Source organism: Pseudophryne corroboree, chromosome 3, assembly GCF_028390025.1.
Source record: "Pseudophryne corroboree isolate aPseCor3 chromosome 3, aPseCor3.hap2, whole genome shotgun sequence".
NCBI lineage: Eukaryota > Metazoa > Chordata > Amphibia > Anura > Myobatrachidae > Pseudophryne > Pseudophryne corroboree.
In genome coordinates, this window is record NC_086446.1 from 313,912,377 (window position 1) to 313,933,082 (window position 20,706).

At 49.1% G+C, this 20,706-nt stretch overlaps 1 protein-coding gene across 4 annotated transcripts in view; it reads right to left on the reverse strand.

Annotated features, from left to right (window-relative positions):
* TLK2 (tousled like kinase 2) overlaps window positions 1–20,706 on the reverse strand; it is a 449,799-nt gene that overhangs the window by 48,785 nt on the left and 380,308 nt on the right. For all 4 annotated transcript variants that reach the window (XM_063959450.1, XM_063959447.1, XM_063959449.1 and 1 more), the window contains 2 exons: window positions 5,149–5,238; window positions 4,738–4,907 (listed from right to left, as the gene is read on the reverse strand). In XM_063959450.1, coding sequence (XP_063815520.1) covers window positions 4,738–4,907; window positions 5,149–5,238 — 260 coding nt within the window. The remainder of the gene's footprint in view (window positions 1–4,737; window positions 4,908–5,148; window positions 5,239–20,706) is intronic.

Consider the following 20,706-nt stretch of genomic DNA (forward strand, 5'->3'; position numbering starts at 1 on the left):
AGAAAGTCTGCTTCTCAGTTGTCCACTCCGGGAATGAACACTGCTGACAGTGCTAACACATGATTTTCCGCCCATCGGAGAATCCTTGTGGCTTCTGCCATCGCCATCCTGCTTCTTGTGCCGCCCTGTCGGTTTACATGAGCGACCGCCGTGATGTTGTCTGACTGGATCAGCACCGGCCGGTGTTGAAGCAGGGTCTAGCCTGACTTAGGGCATTGTAAATGGCCCTCAGTTCCAGAATATTTATGTGTAGGGAAGTCTCCTGACTTTTCCATAGCCTTGGAAGTTCCTTCCCTGTGTGACTGCCCCCCAGCCTCGAAGGCTGGCATCCGTGGTCACCAGGACCCAGTCCTGTATGCCGAATCTGCGGCCCCCTAGAAGATGAGCACTCTGCAGCCACCACAACAGCGACACCCTGACCCTTGGAGACAGGGTTATCCGCCGATGCATCTGAAGATGCGACCCGGACCACTTGTCCAACAGATCCCACTGGAAAATCCTTGCATGGGACCTGGCGAATGGAATTTCTTCGTAAGAAGCTACCATCTTTCCCAGGGCTCGCGTGCATTGATGCACCGACACCTGTATACGTATTAGGAGGGCTCTGTCTAGAGACAACAACTCCTTGGACTTCTCCTCCGGGAGAAACCCTTTTTATCCTGTTTTGTGTCCAGAACCATACCCAGGAACAGTAGACGCGTCGTAGGAACCAGCTGCGACTTTGGAATATTCAGAATCCAGCCGTGCTGTTATAGCACTTCCCGAGATAGTGCTACTCCGACGAACAACTGCTCCCTGAACCTCGCCTTTATAAGGAGATCGTCCAAGTACGGGTTAATTATTTCGGCCATTACCTTGGTAAATACCTCGGTGCCGGGGACAGACCAACGGCAACGTCTGGAATTGGTAATGGCAATCCTGTACCACAATATTGAGGTACTCCTGGTGAAGAGGATAAATAGGGACATGCAGGTAATCATCCTTGATGTCCAGTGATACCATGAAATTCTCCAGGCTTGCAATAATCGCCCTGAGCGATTCCATTTTGAACTTGAACCTTCGTATATAAGTGTTCAAGGCTTTCAATTTTAGAATGGGTCTCACCGAACCGTCTGGCTTCGGTACCACAACATTTTGGAATAGTAACCCCGGCCTTGTTGAAGGAGGGGTACCTTGATTTCACCTGCTGGAAGTACAGCTTGTGAATTGCCGCCAGTACTACCTTTCTCCGAGGGCAGCAGGCAAGGCTGATGTGAGGTAACGGCGAGGGGGAGTCGCCTCGAACTCCAGCCTGTATCCCTGTGATACTATTTGCAGAACCTAGAGATCCACCTGTGGGCAAGCCCACTGGTCCCTGAAGTTCCCGAGACGCGCCCCTACCGCACCTGTCTCCACCTGTGGAGCCCACGCGTCATGCGGTGGACTCAGAGGAAGCGGGGGAAGATTTTTGATCCTGGGAACTGGCTGCTGGTGCAGCTTTTTTTCTTCTTCCTTTGTCTCTGTGCAGAAAGGAAGCGCCTTTGACCCGCTTGCTTTTCTGAAGCCGAAAGGACTGTACCTGAAAATACGGTGCTTTCTTAGGCTGTGAGGAAACCTGAGGTAAAAATTTTTTCTTCCGAGCTGTTGCTGTGGATACGAGGTCCCAGAGACCATCCCAAAACAATTCCTCACCCTTATAAGGCAGAATCTCCATGTGCCTTTTACAGGCAGCATCACCTGTCCACTGCCGGGTTTCTAATACCCTCCTGGCAGAATGGACATTGCATTAATTCTGGATGCCAGCCGGCAAATATCCCTCTGTGCATCCTTTATATATAAGACAACGTCTTAAATATGCTCAATGTTAGCAAAATATTATCCCTGTCTTAGCGTATTAATATTAACTGACAGGGTATCAGACCACGCTGCAGCAGCACTATTTATGCTGAGGCAATTGCAGGTTTCAGTATATAACCTGAGTGTGTAAATACAGACTTCAGGATCGCCTCCTGCTTTTTATCAGCAGGTTCCTTCAAGGTGGCCGTATCCTAAGACGGCAGTGCCACCTTTTGACAAACGTGTGAGCGCCTTATTCACCCTAAGGGATATCTCCCAACGTGACCTATCCTCTGGCGGGAAAGGGTACGCCATCAGTAACTTTTTAGAAATTACCAGTTTCTTATCGGGGGAACCACGCTTCTTTACACACTTCATTCATTCATCTGATGGGGGAACAAAACACTGGCTGCTTTTTCTCCCCAAAAATAAAACCCCTTTTATGTGGTACTTGGGTTCATGTCAGAAAATGCGTAACACATTTTTCATTGCCGAGATGATGTAACGGATGTTCCTAGTGGATTGTGTATATGTCTCAACCTCGTCGACACTGGAGTCAGACTCCGTGTCGACATCTGTGTCTGCCATCTGAGGTAACGGGCGTTTTTTGAGCCCCTGATGGCCTTTGAGACGCCTGGGCAGGCGCGGGCTGAGAAGCCGGCTGTCCCACAGCTGTTACGTCATCCAGCCTTTTATGTAAGGAGTTGACACTGTCGGTTAATACCTTCCACCTATCCATCCACTCTGGTGTCGGCCCCACAGGGGGTGACATCCCATTTATCGGCCTCTGCTCCGCCTCCACGTAACCTTCCTCATCCAACATGTCGACACAGCCGTACCGACACACCGCACACACACAGGGAATGCTCTGACTGAGGACAGGACCCCACAAAGTCCTTTGGGGAGACCGAGAGAGAGTATGCCAGCACACACCAGAGCGCTATATAATGCAGGGATTAACACTATAACTGAGTGATTTTTCCCCAAATAGCTGCTTGTATACATATATTGCGCCTAAATTTAGTGCCCCCCCTCTCTTTTTAACCCTTTGAGCCTGAAAACTACAGGGGAGAGCCTGGGGAGCTGTCTTCCAGCTGCACTGTGAAGAGAAAATGGCGCCAGTGTGCTGAGGGAGAAGCCCCGCCCCTTTTTCGGCGGACTTTCTCCCGCTTTTTCTGGAATACTGGCAGGGGTAATTTTACATCTATATAGCCTCTAGGACTATATATGATGTAGATTTGCCAGCCAAGGTGTCATATATTGCTTTCAGGGCGCCCCCCCCAGCGCCCTGCACCCATCAGTGACCGGAGTGTGAGGTGTACATGAGGAGCAATGGCGCACAGCTGCAGTGCTGTGCGCTACCTTGGTGAAGACCGAAGTCTTCTGCCGCCGATTTTCCGGACTCTTCATGCTTCTGGCTCTGTAAGGGGGACGGCGGCGCGGCTTCGGGAACGAACACCAAGGTCTGGTCCTGCGGTCGATCCCTCTGGAGCTAATGGTGTCCAGTAGCCTAAGAAGCCCAAACTACCACCTGTTAGGTAGGTTCGCTTCTTCTCCCCTTAGTCCCTCGCTGCAGTGAGTCTGTTGCCAGCAGATCTCACTGTAAAATAAAAAACCTAAATATACTTTCTTTCTAGGAGCTCAGGAGAGCCCTTAGTGTGCATCCAGCTCAGCCGGGCACAAGAATCTAACTGAGGTCTGGAGGAGGGTCTTAGTGGGAGGAGCCAGTGCACACCAGGTAGTCCTAAAGCTTTCTTTAGTTGTGCCCAGTCTCCTGCGGAGCCGCTAATCCCCATGGTCCTTACGGAGTCCCAGCATCCACTTAGGACGTCAGAGAAATACACAATGGAAAGTGTCCGTCTAGCCTAAGGTACTTTCATTCTGGAACTCATAGGAATCGTTTCTATTGTTATTTAAATCCCACTGCTTCTGAAAAAATGGAAACTTATAAGATATTGCAGCTCCTTATTAAATCCCATGCCCACTGCTTCCTCTCTAATTACTGCCACATGTCTCTCCTCCCCTCTGGCTGCAGGCTCCTTGAGCAAGTTCTTTACAGCCACCTCACCAGCATCTTCTCCCTCCTACACACACTCTCCAATCTGGCTTTCAGTCTCTTCTCTGACCATCCACTTCTTGACCTCACGGCAGCATTTGACAAAATTAATCATCCCCTTCACACCACTGGGCTTTGCTCTGTTTGTTCTCCTCTAATTTTTCCAAAAGCTCATTCTCTAAATCTACGTACCTCCACTCCTCTCACATTCCGGTTCATGTTCTTAGAGATTCTGTCCTTGGTCCCCTTCTTTTCTCTCTTACAGCTTTAAGTTCCTCTGACTTTCAATACTACCTATATGCCATTCATATAAAAAATAACTGCTCTTCCCCTTCGGTCATCTCTTTTTCCTCCCATATTTAATCCTTCTTTCAATTTTGTGGTTTCCAGTTGTGCATTATTCTAAGGTCAGACTATCTTTCACCCTGGAAGCATGCCAAAACTGTAATTCATGCAACACACCTACATTACTCCTCTACAGCCTCCCAAACGCCTGCCTCGCCGCTCTTCAGTCTGTTTTTAACTCTGCTGCTTGTCTCATGTTGTGCATTTGTAACACTATCCGTGTTACACCCCACTGCCAATCACTTAAAGTCCATCACATACACAGTCAAAAAAATACCTGTATCGCATCTACAAAGCCCTCAACCACACTTTACCCGCCTACATCTCTAGGGTAATTGCCATTCACTCTCCCTCCCATTTCCACTTCAGTCTTCAGGATATAAACCAAAGTCGTTCCCAATATGGAATGCCCTCCTAGGCTTTCCTTTAGCCTTCCATCCTTCAAATGCTGTTAAAATTACTTTTTTTCATTCCAGCCTACAACACTTCCTCCTAAAGCTCTCGAAGAAAGATTCACTCACCTGGCTTCAGGTCATAGTGAATGATTGGTGGCTTGATCTCATTCAAGTACTTAAGGGCATTTACAATCTGCATGATGATGGAGCGAGCTTCCTTCTCTGACATAAGCTTGTGTTGCTTCAAGTAGAAGTCAAGATCGTTGCCCTCACAATACTCTAGCACTGTGCAAAACCTGCAAGAACACAAATATGTTATTTTACTTGACACCTATCAAGTATGAATGTAAGATGCCTGTTCAGTATTGACTGTACAAAACGACTGTTGAAAATGTGACCTAACAGATTTAAAACTTACACCATCCCAACATAAGATGAAACGCAATTGATCAAAATCAAACCAGTTTTATGATCACCACCAACCCCAACCCACCCCCCAAAAATTGTTTTTCCGCAATGGTGAGATTAGAAACTTACGAGTCTGTGTCAAGAGAGAAATAGTCATACAGTTTGACTATTCTAGGGTGATCCAGCTCCTTGTGTATACGATACTCCCTGCAGGCATGTCTATGATAAAGAATGCATAATTGAGAAGCATAAAACATAAGCAGTTACAGGTCAACAGCTCTCCATCAAAGAAGCGTTAAAACAAATACCGTTTATGCTAATCATTAGAAACTTGCACACAAAAAAACACTAAAACTTGGTCAGCAAAAAGAATTAGGCGGATGCGTCTAAGGTACTGGATATATGTTTTAGCTGCACTACCCTCTACTAACCTTTGCAAGCCAGTTTATCTTAGACTATATTACTCATCTAATATATTTTTGAGATCCCAATTAAGATGTAAGAGTGAATAAAGTTTTCAAATCCTGTTGTCACAGTACACCTTGAAAGCTGGATTTTTGTTTTACCTTTAAAATCTTTTTCTAAATCAATGGTGGACACTGGAAGCTTGGGTATGGTGGAGTGCAGGAGCTGGGCAATAAGTAGTTAACTATTGTGAACAAAGCATCACAGGCTCCTCTTCCCCTATACCCTGCCTAGCAACCCTGAGGCCAATTTAACTTAACAAGATCAAGGAACCAGCAAAACGGAGAGGAGAAGACTGGCACATACGTACATACCAGGCACACAACAGGGTGCCGGAGACCAAACAAAACAACCCAAGCAGCCAGGGGAGTAAGGGCAGGCAACCAGCGTCCACCATGGATTTAGAAAAAAAAATGATTTTACAGGTAAGACAAAAATCTATTTTTTTCCCCTGATCCTGGTGGATACTGGGGCCTTGGGAAGCCCCAAAGCTGTCCCTTTACGGAGGTAATGCTCCTCTACTGTGCCAAGTACACCCGATGTCCAAAAGCCACATCGGCGGAGGTAAAGGTGTTGATGCTATAGGGGGCCCTCACTGAACACGTGTGATGAGCTATCAGAGAGGCTGAAACAGGACGGCGAGCTAAGAATGACAAATGGTGAGAGGCAACCATTGTGCCAGGGTCTGCGTTTGGCAGCGTCATAAAGGACAGAGTGTCTGATTTTTTGGAATGTAGCAGTGAGCTGGAAATACGTGCAAAGAGCCTGCCCCACGTCCAGGGAAGACAGGGACTCCCGAGAGTCTGCAGCATCGCAAACAGTAAGGGAAGGTACCACTATCTCCTGGTTGATGTAGAAACATGAGACTACCTTGGAAGTTAAATGCAGTAGAGTACGATGCACAGCCCTGTCCGTATGGAAAACCAGGAAAGGAAGACGGGGCAAAAGTACGCTCAGTTCCGAGACCCGGCGCACTGAAGCAAAACCAAGCAAAAACACAGTCTTCCAGGTTAGCCAGCGGAGCACCACCGACTCCAATGGTTCAAGAAGTGTATGTCTTGTAAGACGAGAGTCAAGTCCCACAGATGTACCGAAGGAACGAAAGGAGGCTGGCTCTGAAGAACTCCCTGTAAAAATGGACTTAACAGCAAAAGAAAATGTCACCTTACACTGAAATAAAACAGACAGGGCCGAGACCTGCACTTTTAGGGAAGCAAGGCGCAGGCCCAGGTCCAACTATAAGAAAGACGACAACCGTTAAGGAGTAACTGTTCAAGGTGGCAAACAGCACACAACTAAAAATAAGTGCACATGATCTAGCTAACCCGATCCAAAAAACCTCTGTCCCTCAATACTGACTTATCAACAGCCAACCCATGAAAGCTAGATGCAGTAGGTCGGGGGGAAGACACGGACCCGGAGATAGAAGGTCCGGCCTGTGGGGCAGGTGCCAAGGAGGTACTTACGATAAACCTAGAAGGTCAACGTACCAGGCCAACGTTGTACAGCCTGGAGCCACAAGGATGGCTGTTACCCTCTCTTGCTTTAACCTGCGCAGGATGCGTGGTAAGAGGGCTATTGGAGAAAACGGATATACAAATTGTAAAGTCCACGGCATTGCCAGGGCATCAACCAAAAAGGCTTCCGAATGCTTGGTACGGGACCCGTAGCAAGGCAGTATGTGATTGTGCCGGGAGGCCATTAAGTCGATATGAAGATGTCCCCAGTGATGCACCATCATTTGGAACACATCTGGGTGGAGAACCCCCTCGCCGCAGTAGACGTCCTGTCTTCTCAGGAAGTCCGCCTCCCAGTTTTGGAATCCGATGGTGTAAACTGCCGAGATCGCTGGAAGAAACCACTCTGCCCAGCAGAGGATGTGAACCACTTCCCTCATAGTGGCTAAGCTTATGATTCTGCCCTGACTGGACCTTCACAGGATTGTGCTAAAGAAGAGATCCAATCTGGCAAAGGGCGCGAAAAACCGCCCGCAGTTCCAAAACATTTATCTGTGTTCTGCCTCCTGGGCCGACCACCTGCCCTGAAAAGGTGTGACCACCAATGATCGCCCCTATCTGCGGAGGCTGGCAATTGTGGTCAGGAGGACCCACTGTTGAATTGAGAAGGGCAGACCTTTACACAGATGATACGAGTGGATCCACCATGAGAGGGAAGGAAAGACACACCTCCCTGGATAGGACCATTATCTGAGACATGAGGTTTAGAGGCGAATGGTTCCACTGCTTGAGAAGTTCCAACTGGAATGGAGTTGTGCGTAATCCAGAGTGTTGAAGCTGGAGCCCAGCTTGTCCAGAACCTGCTTGCAGAAATGCAGGGAGACTCTACAGCACCTGAGAAACTGATGGATTAGAGACTGCAGAGACGTTATCTTTACCCTGGGGAGGAAAACCCTTTGAACTCAGGAATCAAAGCAGGCACCCAGGTGAAGCATATTAATGAGAGGGAATCAGGCTGAACTTTCGCCAATTTATCAGCCAACCATGCGACTAAAGTCAGTCAAAAGTCACAGAGAGATGGTGATTCAGGGTCTCCTGAGACTGAGCCAAAAGTAGTAGGTCGTCCAGGTATGGGAGTATGCCGATCCCCTGGAGGCGAAGGGTGGCCGCCATGACGGCCATCACCTTCGTGGAAATCTTGGGGCCGTAGAGAGCCCGAAAGGCAAGAATGAAACAGAAAATGACTGTGTTGGATTGATGATACTTTCATATTGGAATATGCAGGTAGGCGTTCCTGAAAATCCAGGGAGGTAATGAAATCCCCGGGTACCATGGCCTGCATACTGACCGAAAACTCACCTTCCTGAACTTTGGGACACTGAAAAACAGGTTCAGAGTCTTGAGATTAAAATGGAACGAAAGGACAAGTCAAGCTTTTGCACAAAGAACAGACTGAAATAGAACCCCGTTCCCCTCTGGGGAGATAGGACTGGGGACATTCACCCCCGCTGCTAGAAGGGACCGGATGGACACCTGAAAAGTGGCGGCCTTACCTACGTCAACAGGGAGACTTGTAGTGAATAATTAACCTCGAGAAATAATTCCCCCTAGCCAGGAATCAAATGTTTCATGCCATACGTATGGGCGCTCATTGCGGAGTTCCCAGATGGAAAACTGCCTCCCATCATGCTTCTGGTTTATCAGCTTGGGGGACAGTCGACACCCTGGCCAAGCCTGACCTCTTGTTTTCCCCTGTGGACGAAAGGACAATTGTTTCATCTTGGGCGCCGCCGAGAGTAAGAAAGCTGTTTTAGAAGCCTCTACCATGACGAAAATCTTATCTAGTTCTTGACCGAAGAAAACATCTCCAGCGAAGTGTAACGCTTCTAGGGCATTCTTGGAGTCACTAACCGCTTGTCTCATGCAAAGCCAGAGAGCTCGTCTGAAAGTTACTGACGACAAAACTCTGGGGGAGAGAGTGGCATAAACAAGGAAAGCATCTCCCAAGTATGTGTCATATTCCCTGATGTTAGCTAGCACAGATAGAAGATCAGTATGACGAGCGAGAGCGGAAACCCTTGTCCAAAAAATCAGGCCAGTTGACAATAGCCTTGGCCACCCAGGCCGAAGCCAGAGCTGGGCAGACCGCAGCCCCAGCATTGCTGAAAATAAGAATTTACTTACCGATAATTCTATTTCTCATAGTCCGTAGTGGATGCTGGGGACTCCGTAAGGACCATGGGGAATAGCGGCTCCGCAGGAGACTGGGCACATCTAAAGAAAGCTTTAGGACTATCTGGTGTGCACTGGCTCCTCCCCCTATGACCCTCCTCCAAGCCTCAGTTAGGATACTGTGCCCGGACGAGCGTACACAATAAGGAAGGATTTTGAATCCCGGGTAAGACTCATACCAGCTACACCAATCACACCGTATAACCTGTGATCTGAACCCAGTTAACAGCATGATAACAGAGGAGCCTCTGAAAGATGGCTCACAACAATAATAACCCGATTTTTGTAACAATAACTATGTACAAGTATTGCAGACAATCCGCACTTGGGATGGGCGCCCAGCATCCACTACGGACTATGAGAAATAGAATTATCGGTAAGTAAATTCTTATTTTCTCTAACGTCCTAAGTGGATGCTGGGGACTCCGTAAGGACCATGGGGATTATACCAAAGCTCCCAAACGGGCGGGAGAGTGCGGTTGACTCTGCAGCACCAAATGAGAGAACTCCAGGTCCTCCTCAGCCAGGATATCAATTTTGTAGAATTTTACAAACGTATTTGCTCCTGACCAAGTAGCTGCTCGGCAAAGTTGTAAAGCCGAGACCCCTCGGGCAGCCGCCCAAGATGAGCCCACCTTCCTTGTGGAGTGGGCATTTACAGATTTTTGGCTGTGGCAGGCCTGCCACAGAATGTGCAAGCTGAATTGTACTACAAATCCAACGAGCAATAGTCTGCTTAGAAGCAGGAGCACCCAGCTTGTTGGGTGCATACAGGATAAACAGCGAGTCAGATTTCCGGACTCCAGCCGTCCTGGAAACATATATTTTCAGGGCACTGACAACGTCTAGCAACTTGGAGGCCTCCAAGTCCCTAGTAGCCGCAGGCACCACCAATAGGTTGGTTCAGGTGAAACGCTGAAACCACCTTGGGGAGAAACGGAGGACGAGTCCTCAATTCCGCCCTGTCCCAATGGAAAATCAGATAAGGCTTTTTTCAGGATAAAGCCGCCAATTCTGACACGCGCCTGGCCCAGGCCAGGGCCAACAGCATGACCACTTTTCATGTGAGATATTTTAACTCCACAGATTTAAGTGGTTCAAACCAATGTGACTTTTGGAACCCAAAACTACATTGAGATCCCAAAGTGCCACTGGAGGCACAAAAGGAGGCTGTATATGCAGTACCCCTTTTACAAACGTCAACTTCAGGGACTGAAGCTAGTTCTTTTTTGGAAGAAAATTGACAGGGCCGAAATTTGAACCTTAATGGACCCCAATTTCAGGCCCATAGACACTCCTGTTTGCAGGAAATGTAGGAATCGACCCAGTTGAATTTCCTCCGTCGGGCCTTACTGGCCTCGCACCACGCAACATATTTTCGCCAATTGCGGTGATAATGTTTTTGCGGTTACATCCTTCCTGGCTTTGATCAGGATAGGGATGACTTCATCCGGAATGCCTTTTTTCCTTCAGGATCCGGCGTTCAACCGCCATGCCGTCAAACGCAGCCGCGGTAAGTCTTGGAACAGACAGGGTCCTTGCTGGAGCAGGTCCCTTCTTAGAGGTAGAGGCCACGGATCTTCCGTGAGCATCTCTTGAAGTTCCGGTTACCAAGTCCTTCTTGGCCAATCCGGAACCACGAATATAGAGCTTACTCCTCTCCATCTTATCAATCTCAGTACCTTGGGTATGAGAGGCAGAGGAGGGAACACATACCCTGACTGGTACACCCACGGTGTTACCAGAGCGTCTACAGCTTATTGCCTGAGGGTCCCTGGACCTGGCGCAATACCTGTCGAGTTTTTAATCATGTGGAAGACTTCTGGGTGAAGTCCCCACTCTCCCGGGTGGAGGTCGTGCTGAGGAAGTCTGCTTCCCAGTTGTCCACTCCCGGAATGAATACTGCTGACAGTGCTATCGCATGATTTTCCGCCCAGCGAAGAATCCTTGCAGCTTCTGCCATTGCCCTCCTGCTTCTTGTGCCACCCTGTCTGTTTACGTGGGTGACTGCCGTGATGTTGTCCGACTGGATCAACACCGGCTGACCTTTAAGCAGAGGTCTTGCTAAGCTTAGAGCATTGTAAATGTCCCTTAGCTTCAGGATATTTATGTGAAGTGATGTCTCCAGGCTTGACCATAAGCCCTGGATATTCCTTCCCTGTGTGACTGCTCCCCAGCCTCGCAGGCTGGCATCCGTGGTCACCAGGACCCAGTCCTGAATGCCTAATCTGCGGCCCTCTAGAAGATGAGCACTCTGCAACCACCACAGGAGGGACACCCTTGTCCTTGGTGACAGGGTTATCCGCTGATGCATCTGAAGATGCGACCCGGACCATTTGTCCAGCAGGTCCCACTGGTGCGTGGAATCTGTCGAATGGGATTGCTTCGTAGGAAGCCACCATTTTACCCAGAACCCTTGTGCATTGATGCACTGAGACTTGGCTCGGTTTTAGGAGGTTCCTGACTAGCTCGGATAACTCCCTGGCTTTCTCCTCCGGGAGAAACACCTTTTTCTGGACTGTGTCCAGGATCATCCCTAGGAACAGAAGACACGTCGTCGGAACCAGGTGCGATTTTGGAATATTGAGAATCCAATCGTGCTGCCGCAACACTACCTGAGATAGTGCTACACCGACCTCCAACTGTTCCGTGGATCTTACCCTTATCAGGGAATTGTCCAAGTAAGGGATAACTAAAATTCACTTCCTTCGAAGGAATATCATCATTTCGGCCATTGCCTTGGTAAAGACCCGGGGTGCCGTGGACCATCCATACGGCAGCGTCTGAACTGATAGTGACAGTTCTGTACCATAAACCTGAGGTACCCTTGGTGAGAAGGGTAAATTTTGACATGAAGGTAAGCATCCTTGATGTCCCGAGACATCATGTAGTCCCCTTCTTCCAGGTTCGCAATCACTGCTCTGAGTGACTCAATCTTGAATTTGAACCTCTGTATGTAAGTGTTCAAAGATTTTAGATTTAGAATCGGTCTCACCGAGCCGTCCGGCTTCGGTACCACAACAGTGTGGAATAATACCCCGTTCCCTGTTGCAGGAGGGGTATCTTGATTATCACCAGCTGGGAATACAGCTTGTGAATGGCTTCCAAAACTGTCTCCCTGTCAGAAGGAGACATCGGTAAAGCCGACTTTAGGAAACGGCGAGGGGGAGACGTCTCGAATTCTAATTTGTACCCCTGAGATATCACCTGAAGGATCCAGGGGTCTACTTGCGAGTGAGCCCACTGCGCGCTGAAATTCATTGAGACGGGCCCCCCACCGTGCCTGATTCTGCTTGTAAAGCCCCAGCGTATACTGAGGGCTTGGCAGAGGGTTTCTGTTCCTGGGAACTGGCTGATTTCTGCAGCCTTTTTCCTCTCCCTCTGTCACGGGGCAGAAATGAGGAACCTTGTCCACGAAAAGACTGCGCCTGATAATACGGCGTCTTCTTATGTTGAGAGGCGACCTGGGGTACAAACGTGGAATTCCCAGCTGTTGCCGTGGCCACCAGGTCTGAAAGACCGACCCCAATAACTCCTCCCCTTAATAAAGCAATACTTCCAAATGCCGTTTGGAATACGCATCACCTGACCACTGACGTGTCCATAACCCTCTACTGGTAGAAATGGACAACGCGCTTAGACTTGATGCCAGTCGGCAAATATTCCGCTGTGCATCACGCATATATAGAAATGCATCTTTTAAATGCTCTATAGGCAAAAATATACTGTCCCTATCTAGGGTATCAATATTTTCAGTCAGGGAATCCGACCACGCCAACCCAGCACTGCACATCCAGGCTGAGGCGATTGCTGGTCGCAGTATAACACCAGTATGTGTGTAAATACCTTTTAGGATACCCTCCTGCTTTCTATCAGCAGGATCCTTAAGGGCGGCCATCTCAGGCGAAGGTAGAGCCCTTACAAGCGTGTGAGCGCTTTATCCACCCTAGGGGGTGTTTCCCAACGCACCCTAACCTCTGGCGGGAAAGGATATAATGCCAAAAACATTTTAGAAATTATCAGTTGTTATCGGGGGAAACCCACGCATCATCACACACCTCATTTAATTTCTCAGATTCAGGAAAACTACAGGTAGTTTTTCCTCACCAAACATAATACCCCTTTTTTGGTGGTACTCGTATTATCAGAAATGTGTAAAACATTTTTCATTGCCTCAATCATGTAACGTGTGGCCCGGCCCTACTGGAAGTCACATTCGTCTCTTCACCGTCGACACTGGAGTCAGTATCCGTGTCGGCGTCTATATCTGCCATCTGAGGTAACGGGCTTTAGAGCCCCTGACGGCCTATGAGACGTCTGGACAGGCACAAGCTGAGTAGCCGGTTGTCTCATCTCAACCACTGTCTTTTATACAGAGCTGACACTGTCACGTAATTCCTTCCAACAGTTCATCCACTCAGGTGTCGACCCCCTAGGGGGTGACATCACTATTACAGGCAATCTGATCCGTCTCCACATCATTTTTCTCCTCATACATGTCGACACAAAAGTACCGACATACAGCACACACACAGGGAATGCTCTGATAGAGCACAGGACCCCACTAGCCCTTTGGGGAGACAGAGGGAGAGTTTGCCAGCACACACCAGAGCGCTATATATATACAGGGATAACCTTATATAAGTGTTTTTCCCCTTATAGCTGCTGTATAGTTAATACTGCGCCTAATTAGTGCCCCCCTCTCTTTTTTTAACCCTTTCTGTAGTGTAGTGACTGCAGGGGAGAGACAGGGAGCTTCCCTCCAACGGAGCTGTGAGGGAAAATGGCGCCAGTGTGCTGAGGAGATAGGCTCCGCCCCTTTTTCGCTGACTTTTCTCCTGCTTTTTTATGGATTCTGGCAGGGGTTAAATGCATCCATATAGCCCAGGAGCTATATGTGATGCATTTTTTTGCCATCCAAGGTGTTTTTATTGCGTCTCAGGGCGCCCCCCCCCCAGCCCCCTCAGTGACCGAAGTGTGAAGTGTGCTGAGAGCAATGGCGCACAGCTGCAGTGCTGTGCGCTACCTTGTTGAAGACAGGACGTCTTCTGCCGCCGATTTTCCGGACCTCTTCTGCCTTCTGGCTCTGTAAGGGGGGCGGCGGCGCGGCTCTGGGACCCATCCAAGCTGGGCCTGTGATCGTCCCTCTGGAGCTAATGTCCAGTAGCCTAAGAAGCCCAATCCACTCTGCACGCAGGTGAGTTCGCTTCTTCTCCCCTTAGTCCCTCGATGCAGTGAGCCTGTTGCCAGCAGGTCTCACTGAAAATAAAAAACCTAATCTAAAACTTTCACTAAGAAGCTCAGGAGAGCCCCTAGTGTGCACCCTTCTCGTTCGGGCACAGAGATCTAACTGAGGCTTGGAGGAGGGTCATAGGGGGAGGAGCCAGTGCACACCAGATAGTCCTTAAGCTTTCTTTAGATGTGCCCAGTCTCCTGCGGAGCCGCTATTCCCCATGGTCCTTACGGAGTCCCCAGCATCCACTTAGGACGTTCGAGAAAATGGCCTTAATGAACTGTTTCAGTTTTCTATCCGTGGGTCCCTAAGAGACGCCACACAAGGAACAGGCAGGGTGGTGGGCTTCACCAAACTATCGATGTGTGCATCCAATGGGGGCGGAGTTTCCCACTTCTGCTGGTCAGCTGGTAGAAGAGGATAAAAAAAAAGGAGATTTATGGTAAGAACTTACCTTTGTTAAATCTCTTTCTGCGAGGTACACTGGGTTCCACAGGGATAACATCGGGATGTAGAGATGGACCTTGATCCGAGGCACCAACAGGCTAAAAGCTTTGACTGTTCCCAAGATGCACAGTGCCACCTCCTCTATAACCCTGCCTCCGTGCACAGGAGCTCAGTTTCGTTAACCAGTCCAATGCAGTAGCAGGAAAAGAGACGACAGTAATATACCATACTCTCAGGACAGGAAAAGGTACCAGCGGCTAATGCCATAAAAACCCAAAGAAGCTAAGTGCGTCAGGGTGGGCGCCCTGTGGAACCCAGTGTACCTTGTGTGAAAGATGTAACAAAGGTAAGTTCTTACCATTAATCTCCTTTTCTGCAGCGGGGTACACTGGGGTTCCACAGGGATAACATCGGGGATGTCCTAAAGCAGTTGCTCATGGGAGGTGACGCACTGAAGTGTGCACAAGAACCCGGCGTCCAAAGGAAGCATCCTGGGAGGCGGAAGTATCGAAGGCAAAACCTTATGAACGTGTTCACTGAGGACCACGTAGCCGCCTTGCACAATTGTTCAAGGGTCGCACCAAGGCGGGCCGCCCAAGAAGGTCCGACAGACAGAGTATCCCTTGGTTAACGTGGAAAGATGACACCACCTTAGGTAGATAACCAGGACGAGTTCTAAGAACCACACGGTCACAGTGAAAAATTAGAAAGGGTGACCTACAGGACAAGGCAGCCAAGTCTGAAACCCGTCTAGCAGAGGCAATAGCCAGCAAGAACAAGACCTTAAGAGTAAGTCCACAGACTCAAGAGATTTAAACGGAGACTCTTGCAAGGCGTCTTGAACAACAGACAAATCCCAAGGAGCCACAAGCGGGACATAGGGAGGTTGAATCCGTAAAACACCCTGAGTGAATGTATGAACATCAGGCAGAGTCGCAATCTTTCTCTGAAACCATACTGACAAGGCAGATATATGAACCTTACAAACGAAGGCCTAAGTCTAGGCCCTGTTGCAGGAACGCCAAAAGTCTGGCCGTACTGAACTTGTATGCATCATAATTGTTAGTTGCACACCAAGCGAAATAAAAATTCTAGACCCTATGATAAATCCGAGCAGAAGCCGGTCTACGGGCCTTCAACATAGTTTGAATGACCACCTCAGAAAAACATTTGGCCTTTAGTATGGAAGCTTCAAGAGCCACACCGTCAAAACCAGCCTGGACAAATCCTGGTAGACACAAGGGCCCTGAACGAGGAGGTCTGGGCGCTGCGGAAGCAGAAGAGGACGCTCTATCGAGAGACCCTGCAGGTCTGAGAACCAATGCCATCTGGGCCATGGTGGAGCGATGAGAAGTAGTTTTCCTCCTCCTTGCTTGAACTTCCGTATCACCCTGGGCAGAAGGGACACCGGAGGGAACATGTACGGCAGCCGAAAGTTCCATGGAATTGCCAGCGCGTCCACAAACGCTGCTTGAGGATCCCTTGCTCGTGCTCTGAAGACCGGAACCTTGTGATTGTGTCGAGACGCCATCAGGTCCACATCTGGTAGGCCCCACTTGACCATTCTGGATGAAGGCTCCATTCTCCTGCGTGTACGTCCTGACGACTGAGGAAGTCTGCTTCCCAGTTGAGGACTCCCGGAATGAACACTGCCGATATGGCTGGCAGATGGGGCTCCGCCCAACGAAGGATTTTTGATACTTCCATCATTGCCATGCGGCTTCGAGTGCCGCCTTGATGATTTATGTACGCCACCGTGGTGGCGTTGTCCGACTGTACTTGAACAGGCCTGTTCTGTATCAGAGGCAGGGTAGAGTCAACGCATTGAACACTGCCCGCAATTCCAGAATGTTTATCGGGAGGAGAGATTCCTCCCTGGTCCACCGACCTAGAAGAGAGTATTGCTCCAACACCGTGCCCCAACCCCGCAGACTGGCATCCCCAAACTCACATGTCCAGCGACTTTGCGCTTGGTGGAAAGACCCAACATATGTTGCAGGGAGCTTGAAAACTGAACTAAACCCATGGACTGATTGAGATAGCCCCTGAACCCAAGCCAGTTCTGACAGGGACTGCTGTGGTTCTGCAAGAGGGGGCTCTGTGACGACTTGCTGCGGCTCCTCAGCAGCTACCGTCGGAAGAGGAGAGGGGCGGGAAGCTGCTAACTGTGAAGCCAATTCCTGCATGGCCAGGGAAAGAGGCTGCCCAATCTGGTTCCCATGGGGGGTACAACCGCATCTGGCATCTCTGCGGAGCAACGGTCACAAAGGCCAGTGATCCTGTGCAGTATAGAAAAAATGTCTTTGCACACTGTGCAAGTATTGGCGCCAATCATTGGAGCCTCCTTGTACATCTTGAAAGACATCTTACCTTAAAGAGAGGGGAGAAAAAAAACACAAACACACAGGAAACAGACTGAGTGGTGTGTGGGGGGGGGGAAATAAGATTTTACTTACCGGTAAATCTATTTCTCGTAGTCCGTAGTGGATGCTGGGGACACCAAAAGGACCATGGGGGGTATAGACGGGATCCGCAGGAGACATGGGCACTTTAAGACTTTGAAAAAGGGGTGTGAACTGGCTCCTCCCTCTATGCCCCTCCTCCAGACTCCAGTTATAGGAACTGTGCCCAGGGAGACGGACATTCCGAGGAAAAGGATTTAATGATAACTAAGGTGGGACCCATACCAGCTCACACCTCAAACACGCCGTACAACATGGCAATTAACAAAACTCAAGTCAACGGCATGAACGTCGTCAGCAACAGGCTGACTATAATCATAACACAACCCGTGTGTAAACAGAACTAATAACTAAAAATTGCAGATCGAGTCCGCACTGGGACGGGAGCCCAGCATCCTCCCTGGCAGGCATTCCCAACCACAGTCCTCAAGGCACACTAACAGTGCAGGTTTTTGTGATATCCAGGCTTCAGCACAGGTGACTTAATAAGTAGCTCAGTTATTTTGATTTAACCATCTGTGCTGCAGCCTGGATATCACTAAAACCTGCACTGTTGGTGTGCCTTGAGGACCGTGGTTGGGAATGCCTGCTCTACGGACTAAGAGAAAAGGAGTTACCGGTAGGTATTAAAATCCTATTTTCTCATACGTCCTAGAGGATGCTGGGGACACCAAAAGGACCATGGGGTTTATACCAAAGCTCCAGAACGGGCGGGAGAGTGCGGATGACTGCAGCACCGATTGACCAAACATGAGGTCCTCATCAGCCAGGGTATCAAACTTGTAAAACTTCGCAAAAGTGTTTGACCCCGACCAGAGTTGCAATGCCGAGGCCACCTGGGCAGCCGCCCAGGATGAGCCCACCTTTCTGGTAGAGTGGGCCTCCACTGATTTTCGGTAACGGCAATAAAGCCATAGAATGAGCATGCCGAATCGTAGTACAGATCCAGCGTGCAATAGTCTGCTTGGAAGCAGGAGCCCCAATCTTGTTGGTAGCATAGAGTACAAACAGAGCGTCTGTTTTCCTCAGATGAGCCGTCCTGGCGACATAAATCTTTAAAGCCCTAACCACATCTAAAGATTTTGACTCAGCGAAGGAGTCAGTAGCCACTGGCACCACAATAGGTTGGTTTATGTGGAATGATGAAACCACCTTTGGCAGAAATTGTTCACGAGTCCTCAACTCTGCTTTATCTTCATGGAAGATTAAATACGGGCTCTTGTGAGACAAGGCCGCTAACTCAGACACCCGCCTTGCGGATGCTAAGGCTATTAGCATGACCACTTTCCAAGTGAGAAATTTCAACTCTATCTTCTGCAAAGGTTCAAACCATAGGTGATTGAAGGAACTGCAACACCACATTAAGATCCCATGGCGCCACTGGGGGCACAAATGGAGGTTGAATGTGCAGCACGCCTTTCACGAAAGTCTGAACTTCTGGAAGGGAGGCCAATTCTTTTTGAAAGAAAATTGACAACGCCGAAATTTGTACTTTAATTGAGCCTAACTTTAGGCCCGCATCCACACCTGCTTGCAAAAAATTGAGAAAACGCCCTAGCTGAAATTCTGCCGCAGGAGCTTTCTTGGACTCACACCAAGACACATATTTTCTCCAAATACGGTGGTAATGTTTTGCCGTTACTTCTATTCTAGCCCTGAGAAGTGTGGGAATTACTTCACTGAGAATACCCTTTCGGGGCTAGGATCCGCCGCTCAACCACCAAGCCGTCAAACATAGCCACGGTAAGTCTTGATACACGCACGGCCCCTGCTGTAACAGATCCTCTCGTAGAGGAGGGGCCAGGGATCTCCTATGAGCAATTCCTGAAGATCTGGATACCAAGCCCTTCTTGGCCAGTCCGGAACAATGAGGATCGCCTGAACCTTTGTTCTTCTTATGATCTTTAGCACCTTTGGAATGAGTGGAACACGTACACCGACCGAAACACCCATGGTGTCACTAGGGTGTCCACTGCTATTGCTTGAGGGTCTACCGACCTGGAACAATATCTCTGAAGTTTCTTGTTGAGGCGAGACGCCATCATATCTATTTGAGGAATCCCCCAAAGACTTGTCACTTCTGCGAAGACCTCTTGATGAAGACCACACTCTCCCGGATGGAGATCGTGTCTGCTGAGGAAGTCTGCTTCCCAGTTGTCCACTCCTGGAATGAAGACCGCTGGCAGCGCGCTTGTATGTCTTTCCGCCCAGCGGAGAACTTTTGTGGCCTCTGCCATCGCCGCTCTGCTCTTTGTTCCGCCCTGGCGGTTTATGTGCGCTACCGCTGTTATATTGTCCGACTGGATCGAGACGGGCAGGTTGCGAAGAAGACGCTCCGCCTGAAGAAGGCCGTTGTAAATGGCCCTTAACTCCAACACATTTATGTGTAGAGAAACTTCCTGGCTTGACCATTTTCCCTGGAAGGTTTCCCCCTGTGTGACTGCACCCCAGCCTCGGAGACTCGCATCCGTGGTCACTAGGACCCAGTTCTGGATCCCGAACCTGCGACCCTCTAGGAGGTGAGAGCTGTACAACCACCACTGGAGTGAGATTCTGGTCCTGGAGGACAGTATTATTTTCCGGTGCATGTGTAGATGAGATCCGGACCACTTGTCCAACAGATTCCACTGAAACACTCTGGCATGGAACCTGCCAAATTGAATGGCCTCGTAGGCCGCCACCATCTTCCCCAGCAATCGAGTGCATTGATGGATACACACTCTTGCTGGTTTCAAAATTTGTTTGACCAGACTCTGAATTTCTAGAGCCTTCTCTTCTGGAAGAAAAACCCTCTGTAATACCATCTCCAGAATCATTCCCAAAAACGTCAGTCTTTTCGTCGGATTCAACTGTGACTTTGGCAAGTTTAGGAGCCACCCATGTTGTTGCAGAACTGTCAGGGAGAGCGTAATGCTCTGCAGCAATTGGTCCTTGGATCTCGCCTTTATCAGGAGATCGTCCAAGTACGGGATAATTGTGACTCCTTGCTTGCGCAGGAGAACCATCATTTCCGCCATAACTTTGGTGAAAACCCTCGGAGCCATGGAGAGACCAAACGGCAACGTCTGAAATTGATAATGACAATCCTGAACTGCAAACCTCAGGTAAGCCTGATGCGGAGTATATATGGGAATGTGTAAGTAGGCATCCTTTATTTTGACCGACACCATAAAATCCCCTTCCTCCAGACTGGAGATCACTGCTCGGAGAGATTCCATCTTGAATTTGAATTTTCCTAGGTAGCAATTGAGGGATTTTAAGTTCAGAATAGGTCTGACCGAGCCGTCTGGCTTCGGGACCACAAACAGGTTTGAATAAAAGCCTTCTCCCTGTTCTGACGGGGGAACCCTGATAATAACCTGACTGAGACACAAATTTTGTATTGCATCGC